Raw genomic sequence first — 10,229 nt, forward strand, 5'->3', positions numbered from 1 at the left:
GTGATTAAAATTGAATTTATTCACTAAATCCAATCCGAAATATAACTAATATTTTCTTCTATTATCATATAAAAATAAAAAAATTAAATATCAAGTAGTATATTTTCAGACTATGAATCAGCAAGAAAACTATTTTCACAAACTCATAGGCCCAGGACAAAAATGCTGAACAGGGGTGTTATTATAATATATATCAAGAAAAAACTAAAGGAGAAATAAATAGTGAGGGGTGTAACGTGTTGCAATGTACAATAATAGAAGTTTGGGATATTTCAGCAGTTAGCATTTAAGAGGTAGTGTCAGTATTTTCAGCGTGAGGAGAATCAGAGAAATTACAGACAAAGACAACTGTTTGATTATCAATCTTCTCATTGGGAAAATATTGTACTGCAAACTATTGTTTATTTTTTTAAAGAATGATTAAATGCCAGAATCAAAAATACTTAAAAACTATTTCAACCTTTTAAAAATACGCTTGCAAAATGTTTTTAACTGATATGTTTCGTTTTTATTATTATTTCTTTGTGTGAATCTCAGCTCCAGTTGAGAAAGTAAGGACAGATTGCTGAACCGGTCCCAGCCAGAGAGATGTGTCAGAAAAGCAGCATTTCAGTCTTCCACTGTTTAAAGAAACAAAGGTCAACAGCCGAGTGAAACATTTACGCACGACTCCCATTCTGGAAGATGATTTAAGGAAAAAAACAAGTCTGCTGCTGTCTTTTATATATTTGTGCAATTTGTGTCTCTGTGCTTTTTTTTTAGTGTGTGTGTGTGTGTGTGTGTGTGTGTGTGTGTGTGTGTGTGTGTGTGTGTGTGTGTGTGAGGACGTGAGAAAAAAAGTTTCTGTGTCTTTTTTAGGTCTATATATCTGTTTGGCCTGAAATAAAAATTATCTAAAAATTCACTTAATCCTAAAGCTGGATATACAGAAGACTTGACTCAGTGACTTCTGTGTTTAGTTTGTCTGTGACAGACACTCCCCCAACTTCAGACTTCAGAGACACCCTCCCTCTAATCATATTGGTCAGGGACACACACACACACAGGAACCTCCCCCCCCTGAACTGGAGCCAAAATCACACACATGCACACACAGCAGGACTTCTGAACTCCAAAGTGCCACTGTCGCCTCTCGGACGCCTGACCCCCTCAGAATCGCTCTCTCCTGGCAATGTGGTGCAGTCGTATGGCACTGCGTCAGCTCCAGCGGTTCGCTGCTGCTCCACTGACTGGGGGTCTCACAAGCAACGCGCTAAGGGAGATGTCAACCCTGCAACGGGTGTACGTCACCCGACAGATCCCACCCGAGGGCCTGAGGATCCTCCGTGAATCTGGACAGTGAGTGTCCCGTCACTTTGAATCTGGATCGTGTCATGTAGCTGACTGTGATACCCTTTTTGAATGGTCTGCTTTGTGAAGTTCATCATTTACTTTGCGTAAACAGGGCTGCTAATGTTTGCCTTTGGGTTAGTCAGATAAGACTAGCCTAAAGTGTATTCCCCCACAGCAGAGCTGAAGAAACTCTCTCTGCACCTTAAGGCTCCAGTGTTTCTATATAAACCTACAGCATGTGTGGCACAGCTTGAGATGCGCCATATCTTAGTAGGAACATTAACGAAAGCTTGAGCACCCAATGCCATTTCTTCTGCTGATGATTAAGAAATTCATTTGATATGGATCCTGTTTCTGTTTTCCCAGGGTGCAGTTTGAACTGTGGGACTCCGACGACGCCCCTGTGCCCAGGGGGGAGCTCCTGCAGAAGGTCAGAGGCGTCGACGGTCTGGTCTGCGTGTTGACGGAGAAGATCGATACAGAGCTGCTGGATGCTGCAGGTCGGTGTGGGAGGACGGCCTTTAGAGTATGTTGAGCGACGAATGCAATAAAAAAAGCCCTGCGTTAATTTTTTGGTATACTCCCGCAGGTCCAAACCTGAAGGTCCTCAGCACCATGTCGGTGGGATTCGACCATCTCTCTTTGGAGGAGCTGAAGAAGAGGTGATTCTCATCTTTCTATTTCCTTGAGACGCATCAAAGTCGAAGGTGTTGATATATTTAATGGACGTGTGTGTGTGTGTGTGTGTGTGCTTTCCCCCAGAGGGATCCGTGTGGGTTACACCCCAGACGTCCTGACCGATTCTGTGGCTGAGCTGACTGTGGCTCTGCTGCTCACCACCTCCAGGAGGCTCATAGAGGCCACACATGAAGCCAAGACGTAACGTACCACACACACTTAGAGCCATCCACGTATAAAGACATTTTTGGGGCGGCGGGTCAAAGGTTAAACTCTCTCTCGTCAGTGGCGGCTGGGGCACATGGAGAACTCTGTGGCTGTGTGGACACGAGCTGACCAACAGCACCGTGGGAATCCTGGGCCTGGGGAGGATAGGTGAGCACGGCAGCATCTGAAACACGACGCGCACGAACACGCTCGTCGATCAAACTGCCATTCCCGTAAAAAACCCCCCCCAAAAACCCAGATTCTTCTCACTTTGTCTTCGAAGGCGTGGCCATCGCCGAGCGCCTGGCTGCTTTCAAGGTCAAGAAGTTCATCTACGCGGATGTGGCCCCCAGGCCCGAGCTGGCCGGCCTCATCAATGCAGAGTACGGTAAGGATTGTAGAGATTTACTGCTTTCACATCCTGACCTCACAGATACTCAATAAGTTGTCACTTTTAAGGAAAGGAAATGCCATGTCAGGCCTTTGATTTTTTTAGTCTCTTTCGACGAGCTGGCGGAGCGGTCCGATTTCCTGGCTGTGTGCTGCGCTTTAACACCGGAAACCAAGGAGATCTGCAACAAGGACCTCTTCTCCAAGATGAAGAGCACCTCCATCTTCATCAACACAAGCAGGTGCACAGACACAACTGAATCACTTTGACACATACTGTACGACGATGCCGTGTAATGAAATACTCGACTATGACGCCCGTCCAGTCTCCCCGAATCTGGCCGCGAGAACAGTAACCGTGCTTTTCTCTAATTCTGGTCCTTCTGTTGAGTTAAGAGGGGGCGTGGTGAACCAGGAAGACCTGTATGAGGCTCTGTCCACTGGCCAGATTGCGGGAGCTGGATTGGATGTGACTGTTCCTGAGCCCCTGCCCACAGACCACCCGCTCTTCACCCTCAAAAACTGCGGTGAGTGTGACAACATTATCGGTGCTTAAAGGGACAGTTCAGAGCTCCTTTGAGGCTAACGTTCATCATCATCTGTCTTTATAAATGCTCTCCTCCCACAGTGATTCTCCCACATATTGCCAGTGCCTCTTACACCACCCGCAACGCCATGTCTGCCCTGGCGGCAAATAACCTCCTGCTGGGCCTGCGGGGCGAGCCGATGATCAAAGAGCTCAAGCTGTAGAGAAGGAAACATCAGTTCAACTTGTGTGCCTAATTATTCATTTCCAAGATTCAAATAAAACCAGCGCTTAAACTTTGTAACGCTACGCTTATTTACTCGCTTGCATCTTAATCTTCAACGTGTAAAACAACCGTCTTATTCTTGTGTGCTCCTTCAGCTCGTATTTCCCAAAAAATGTCACCAGCAACAAAACTGAATTTCCTCGTTTTTTAATCAGTCTATACAACAGCTGAACATACTGTACAATCTTCATAGCGTTCAAAAGCAAAGAGACAAACATTTAGTCCTCTCGAGTTTACATTATGTTCGGTACACAGAAAAGAACACACAGACTTGAGATTTGGCATATTAACAAAAAGCCCAGCTTTTCAAGCTAGAGGGCGTAAGGCAGTGACTTTTATAATATCGTTTTTTTAATGCATTTGAACATTTTGGCATATTCATACAGGGGGGGGGGGGGTAGTACAGTCAGTGCATTTTTCAGAGGTTCACATTAACAGTTTACGCAAAAGCTTTTAGAAGACAGCACCATAATGGCCCTCACCAGGCCATGTCGGAGGACTCTCAAGCGCATAATCACGACTTCACCATTGATTCTACAGCTAAACCGGAGACGACTCTCCTGAAGATGAAGGTTATCCGTTAACATTTGGTAACAGTGCCATGACTCTAAAAAGGTAGAATAAGGTGCAGACTAGGAATGGGAGCGACGACTGTCTGTTTCTCATCGACAGTGCAGGAGACACGATACAGCAAGTATACAAAAAGGCAAATGTGTCGTTTCTTTTTTTTACCATTTCGGTTTAAACAGAAGTCGACGACGCGGCATGAACACTGATTTCAATCAAACAACCGTCTACCAATGTCTGTTCTTTTTTTTTAGTCTTACTCTAATGGATATGAATGGATTTGCAGATACAGGTTGACGTTAAAATTACACACATTAAAAAACAGCTAAAACTCCTGAAATTAAAATTAAAAAAATGACAGGAGACCCTGTAAAAATTACTTTCTGACTTTTCACAACGTGTGTTTCAAACTGTGGACATTGTGTGTTATGGATCACCTGCTAGCAAAAATGCTACGACCGTTAGCTTGAAAACCCCTTTGAGAGCCGGTGGAGTTGGATAATTTCAATACAGCGACATTTCCACATCCAACAGTCCAGTAAACATAATAGTTAATATTTGTCGAAGTGCTTTTCGCAAGATGTACAAAGACGGAGGTGTGTATACAGCACAGATATCACGTACAGTAGCAAAAATGACACACAATGTTTAGTTCTTCTGGAGTTGTTTTGTCGTAACGGACCACAAATGTGCAATATTTACATTTCTAAAGCCCTTTTTCAGCATGTGCTGAACCTCAGCCAATCATTTCTCTTTAGACGACTCCGCCTCTCGGCACTTCTTCATTACCCTTCTAATAAACACAAACACACACATTGAATGTGTGTGGACGGTCTGTTAAGACAGCTAAGACTTCTGTGGTCAGTAACCAATAAGGAGGGGAAATGCCAGAATTGATACAATTGAAAAATCGCAAAAAAGGTGCCAGGTAATGACACAAAATAAGGTGCGTTTTACAGCGTGTGAAGTCGTTTTTTAAAATAAGCATTATAATGCAATATTAGTTTTTCTCAAAAAGAGACTGCAAGGCCCAGTGAATGCAGTGATTTTTTTTTCATCACTTCGGTTATTCAAAAAAGTTGATATTGTTTTGTCCAGTCGACAGCGTTTTCGCTGCAACAATACACCAGGTTCTCCGTCATCTTTTCCGTCGGTTGAAGTTGAATCGGACTCGATCCACCTTTAGTTTACAGTACAGCACCAGCAGCACACAGCCATCAACAGTTCTCAGCACTTACAGGCATCACATCTGGCACACAAATCCGTCGGTCCGCCGTCTGTACGACTGCCCTCGTGCAGAACAAGGCACGGTCGATATGCAGTCCAGTCTGATGCGGGCTGCTGCTCCACGTTTCACAAACGTGCGGTGGAAAAATTAGTGAGTTAACTCTGCTTCAATAAGCGCACCGCCAACTGTAGACATTCAGCACAAAGGGACCCCCTCACCAGATCGATTTCACTCACATGACACCTTCTATAAAGACAACATAGCTAACAGTGTAGCAGCTTCACAACTAAAGTCTAGACTGGCAGTCAGAAACTCTCAGGGGAGTATACACTGTATATATCTACGGTTATTCTATGATGAATCCATAGCAACACATGTGGCACCTTTGCATCCCTGTCGTCCTTCTGCGACTAAATGTGTTTACTAGGAATTTAGCCGCCTCGACAGTGTGGGTTTCTCATGAAAACATTACAATATCGTCCCTATCTTTGGTCTGTCGTCAGGAGGGAACAGCTGATCGCATCCGCCTGCTCTGTCACAGCTTCAGAAAACTTTTTTTTGGGGGGGGGGGGGCTTTGAATCTAGCTCATCACTGATCCCACTCCGATGCAGCGGCGTCGGCCCTACAGCAGGGCGTTAGACATGTTGCTGTTCTGCCAGCGCAGGCAGGTGGTCTTGCAGTGCTTGTACAGGTGGGAGGACTGGCTGAAGCGCTTGCCGCACTTGAGACACGCGTAGGGTTTCTCTCCCGTGTGGACGCGGATGTGTTTCTTGCAGTCGGTCAGCGTGAGGAAGGTCTTGCAGCAGATTTTGCAGGCGTATTTGCGAGCCCCCTCGACCACCAGGACGTTGTGCTCCGACAGCGCCTTCTTGCACTTGGACAGGACGTCCGCCGAGGCGCGGGTCAGCTGCGGGAGGAGGGAGGTGGGCCTGCCGCCGTTCATCCCGTACCCGCTGCTCTCGTTCAGCAGCAGAGGACTCGCCAGGCTCGAGGAGGAGGACGAGGCGGCGTCCTGGAGGAGGCCGCCCGCTCCTTCGTCTCCTCCCGCGCCAGTGGTCGTTTTCGGAGCGATGCGTCTGTAACCTGGGTAACCCAGGGCGGCGGCAGTCGCTGCGCCTGCTCGCCCCAGGGAGTGGAGCCCCAGACTGGAGCGCTGGAAGTCCAGACCAAAGGGATCTCCCCCTCCACGCCCCCCGCCGCCACTTCCCCCACCTCCTCTGGGGTTCCCCAAACCGTCGTGCAGGGGGCGGAGGAACAGAGACTCGGCTTGCAGGTTGTCTCCAAAACCGCTGCGACTCTCGCCACCGAGCGGACCCGACTTCAGGAGAGAGGATGAAGCCGAGCCGAACGGCCTGCCAGCTTCCTGTCTGAGCAGGAAGTGGTGCGCGACTGCGTCGCCAGTCGTCGTGTTGGGGAGGTCGTCTTCACCAGTGTAATCCTTGGGGCCGAGGAAGCTGGAGATGCTAAAACCGGATTTGCCACCCAGCCCGCTATTACACCCGAAGCCTCCGACTCCGACTCCTCCTGCCATGCCGCTCTTGAGGAGCAGCTGGGAGCCGGGCTGCAGCAGGGACTCGGAGCTGGGCTGGGGCTCGGAGGTGAAGCTGCGGTCGCTGCTCTCCGGGCTCAGCTCCGCCTTCTCCTCCTGGCCTCCGGGCTCGGCCTGCGATGTCACGTCGCTGATTTCGTCCACTGGCTCCGGCGAGCTTAGCGGCTCTTGTTTAACCACAACCTGCGGGAAGCAAAGGAGGAGTTTTTACACAGCAGCTAAACAAACTAAAGCAGCAGGACTCGCACGCAGATTGGTTCTTTACTTGCACATATGAGTAATTAATGAAAACTTTACTTTCTGTTTGGATTATGATTCAAATTTTGTTTCATACTTTTTCTCTTATTATTTTATCAGTAGTTGGGTTCATTTTGTAAAATTAAATATATAAATTAAAAATAAGAATTAAATTGCAAGTTCCGTCATCATTTCAAGTGTTAATGTGTACAAATCGTACAGATGTCACGACCAGATGTTGTTGCCCGAGGCTTCACAGTTACTCACAACAACGACTCAAGCAGCATCTTTACCTTCTGTTCCTGTTCTTCTGCCTCCTCCTCCTCTGCCCCCGATTTGATCTTCACCCCTGCTCTGTTGACCTGGAGGTCCTGCTCCTCCATGTCCTCCTCCTTCCTCACCCCTCCCTGCATCCTCCCCGAGTCCTCCCCCTCACAGTGTCCGCTGTCCGACTGGCTGGGCATCTGGGGGTCATCTTGGGGCGCCCCCACCAGGCCGGCGATTGCGGCGTCCAATTTGGATTCGTCGCCCATCTTGCGGGAGTCCGGGGAGAGCAGCGCTCCCTCCTCCCGCTCCACGTTCGCCCCTTCTTCTCCCAGCAGCCCCAGGTTCGGGCCGGAGCTGCGCTGCCTCTGCCTGGGCCTCTCCTCCGACAGGCCCAGGGCCAGAGGGGGCTTGCGTTTGTGGAAGCGTCGGATCGGGAAGGAGGCTCTCTGTTCCACCACCCTACCGCCGACCATGTTCCCGACTCCGTCCTCCTCCATCCCACCCAGAGCGGAGCTCACCAAGCTGAGCCCCAGCTGCTGCAGCAGGAAGGAGCGCTGCAGCTTCGACGCGGCGGCGTTTGCTGCAAGGTTAGCGTTGGCTGCGAGGGTGGGGTTTACCGCTGTTTCTGCGACTTGGTGCTGCTGCTGCTGCTGCTGCTGCCTTTGCCTCTGCTGCTCCTGCTGCGGGTGGTGGAGGTGGTGGTGGTGGTGGGGGGGTCTGTCAGAGGAGGGGGACGCGGGCAGGGTGCGCGTGGTCAGGTAGTGTTTGCAGGCCTTGACTACATTGTTGAGGTGCAGATGCGAGGCCGCGAGGAGGATATCCATGACGTTGCTCTCCCCCAGCATCAGAGTCGAGGTGTACATCATGTCCACCAGGGCGGCAAAAGCTTCAGCTGTCACCACCTGCAAGCACACAGAAAGTTGATTGTCTGTCTGTCTGTCTCTCTTTTTATCTTGTTATCTGTCTGTTTCTCTCTGTGCCTTTTTGTCTCTTTCTGTCTGGCAAACTCTCTCTCTCTCTCTCACACACATATACACACACACACTCACTCACTACTTCTACTTCTAGTAACTACTGCCACCTTTTACACTATTACAACAATAAGACCCAAACCTCGCTGTCCAGCTGGATCATGTTCATGCTGGAATCTCCCTCTGCGACCGTGAACAGCGCGCGGAAGTGGGTGCTGCAGGCTGCCAGCACCGAGCGGTGGGCCTTGAAGTGTCTGCTACCCACCACGATGACGCAGTCGCACAGCTGACCGTGGACACGCTGATAGTTGAGCTGCTGGAAGATCTGCTCAAAGTGGCCCGGGAAATCCATGGCCCTGAATTTAAATCAAACATTTACTGCTTCACTATCCTCACATCAACTGATTATGAAATGATGAGTGTGCAGATGATGGTGGTCTAAACGAGAGTATGTACAAGACACGTGAAAGTAAAGGTGGGGTTAGAGTGAGTTTTTACACAGACAAAGATGTTTTCATGTGCCGTTTTGTTTGGGAAAGTGTTGATAAAGAGACAAAATACTCAAAACCTATGATGGGGTGAAAGGCTGCTGGTAACATTCCTTATGGTGCAAATCTAACAAATTCACTACAGGAATGTACTACTGTTTGTCATGTGTTTGTTGTGTTGCAAATGGTCTGCATCTGAATTCCGTTGTGCATCCCTGTTTCATAAAGACAATAAATTATCTTAAATGATTCTGTGGAGCTACAAAAATTCCAGGGAGATTGCTAATTAAAGTGAACAAAGAGCAATGCTTTCCAGTGGGCTTAATTACAAGTTATTACGTAATATGCTATGGCATATGCTATAGAAGCATAGCCGCACAGTGAAACGTTACATGTGTAACGACGTTACAGCTAGCACATCTAGAGGCTAACACATGAAAAAGTTAACGTTAGCTAGTTAAAAGCATAGCATTACATTGTTATTACGGTGAGATAACAGAGACAGTAATAACATTACCTGGAATTCCCCGAAGTGGAGGTAACAAGAGGCAGACGCGAGAGGCCCTGACCAGAAACTGACACGGCTAAAGTTAGCTGGCTGTTCACCAGCAAATCGCCTGCTAGCTACAACAGAAGCAGCACATTAGCATACGGTCACCTGGCTGGGCCGCTGGTTTGTATCAAAACTGCCGCCCCCCCCCCCCCCCCCAATCAAGTGCAGCAATAGCTGGTTAGCATTTCTGTTGGTGCATCCCACGTCCCCATGCGGTCCCACCACCTGACATTTTACTCGCGATGAATGGTTTAGCTGTGGGGGCGAAAGCTGCCCGGTGATGTGCGCTCACAGTGACCGCTCGTCTCGAGCAGATGGACCCATGAGCTGGACCCGTCTGCCGGTGTCACCCAGGCACAGTCAGACAAAACAACAGTTAATAAGACAGATGGTGACTGCCAATCAATGTCCAGGTCAGACATGCATGTTTTTATTTGTAATAATGTGTCACACTCAGACGGGCTTTTCCCAACCAGACTCACAGGGTGGCGCTGTGCATCACTTCCATGCCCGTGACCTCGCCGAGTTGAAGGGCTGCAGTTCTGCGTGCCTCCACACGGTGTCGCTGGTAAAAGCATGTGTATTCAAAGGTTATAGAGAGTGTCAAGATAATTCCCTTTAACCCTATGATTTAACCCTATGGTAAACCTTCTGCTAATGTATTTTTCTAACTTTATTTTACAATTGTTCGTTGTCAACTAAGTTTTGGACAAATTAACATTTTCAATATTTCAATGGATACAGTTTACATAGACCCCCACAAAGTACAGTTCATGATTATGTTAAAGGAGATACACGATTGGGGGCATTTATATTGCCTCTGAACGGCTCAACTATGGAAAGCCGAAAGTCCCATTAAACGCCTCTATTTTCACACGATATATGTTAAAAAACGCTGCTTTTTGCGGCATCGTTAACCAAAAAAGCGCCGTTTTTACACCGCTCTACA

The 10,229-nt window shown here is 48.2% G+C and overlaps 2 protein-coding genes across 3 annotated transcripts; one reads left to right on the top strand and one right to left on the bottom strand.

Moving 5' to 3' along the window:
* The first annotated feature begins 100 nt into the window (after nt 1–100).
* Nucleotides 101–3,433, top strand: grhprb (glyoxylate reductase/hydroxypyruvate reductase b). The gene is made up of 9 exons (XM_076090050.1): nt 101–1,338; nt 1,699–1,832; nt 1,922–1,994; nt 2,095–2,211; nt 2,297–2,385; nt 2,501–2,605; nt 2,714–2,849; nt 3,004–3,134; nt 3,236–3,433. The coding sequence occupies exons 1-9, from the start codon at nt 1,172–1,174 to the stop codon at nt 3,355–3,357; spliced, it is 1,074 nt and encodes a 357-aa protein (XP_075946165.1). The 5' UTR covers nt 101–1,171; the 3' UTR covers nt 3,358–3,433.
* A 117-nt stretch (nt 3,434–3,550) lies between these two features.
* On the bottom strand, nt 3,551–10,007 carry zbtb5 (zinc finger and BTB domain containing 5). Of its 2 annotated transcripts, XM_076090054.1 has the most exons (5): nt 9,763–10,007; nt 9,245–9,617; nt 8,382–8,595; nt 7,295–8,170; nt 3,551–6,947 (listed from the first exon to the last, which is right to left on the bottom strand). In XM_076090054.1, exons 3-5 carry the CDS (start codon nt 8,589–8,591, stop codon nt 5,838–5,840), a joined length of 2,196 nt encoding a protein of 731 aa, XP_075946169.1. In that variant the 5' UTR covers nt 8,592–8,595; nt 9,245–9,617; nt 9,763–10,007; the 3' UTR covers nt 3,551–5,837. The 2 variants fall into 2 exon arrangements, with proteins under 2 accessions (XP_075946169.1, XP_075946168.1); XM_076090053.1 differs by having other exon boundaries at nt 9,245–9,835.
* Between the last annotated feature and the right edge of the window lie 222 nt (nt 10,008–10,229).

The sequence above is a fragment of the Anarhichas minor genome, unplaced genomic scaffold (assembly GCF_050575085.1).
Source record: "Anarhichas minor isolate MPS153535 unplaced genomic scaffold, ASM5057508v1 ptg000012l, whole genome shotgun sequence".
NCBI classification, from domain to species: Eukaryota; Metazoa; Chordata; class Actinopteri; order Perciformes; family Anarhichadidae; genus Anarhichas; species Anarhichas minor.

What these genes read in the sequence shown, in the direction of transcription:
- grhprb (XM_076090050.1), top strand. Translation starts at nt 1,172, where the DNA reads ATGTGGTGCAGTCGTATGGCACTGCGTCAGCTCCAGCGGTTCGCTGCT. An exon ending in GCCACACATGAAGCCAAGAC is followed by an intron (nt 2,212 to 2,296) that starts GTAACGTACCAC and finishes CTCTCTCGTCAG; the next exon opens with TGGCGGCTGGGGCACATGGA. An exon ending in CCTCATCAATGCAGAGTACG is followed by an intron (nt 2,606 to 2,713) that starts GTAAGGATTGTA and finishes TGATTTTTTTAG; the next exon opens with TCTCTTTCGACGAGCTGGCG.
- zbtb5 (XM_076090054.1), bottom strand. Translation starts at nt 8,591, where the DNA reads ATGGATTTCCCGGGCCACTTTGAGCAGATCTTCCAGCAGCTCAACTAT. An exon ending in TGATCCAGCTGGACAGCGAG is followed by an intron (nt 8,171 to 8,381) that starts GTTTGGGTCTTA and finishes GTGTGCTTGCAG; the next exon opens with GTGGTGACAGCTGAAGCTTT. An exon ending in CAGAAGAACAGGAACAGAAG is followed by an intron (nt 6,948 to 7,294) that starts GTAAAGATGCTG and finishes TGCTTCCCGCAG; the next exon opens with GTTGTGGTTAAACAAGAGCC.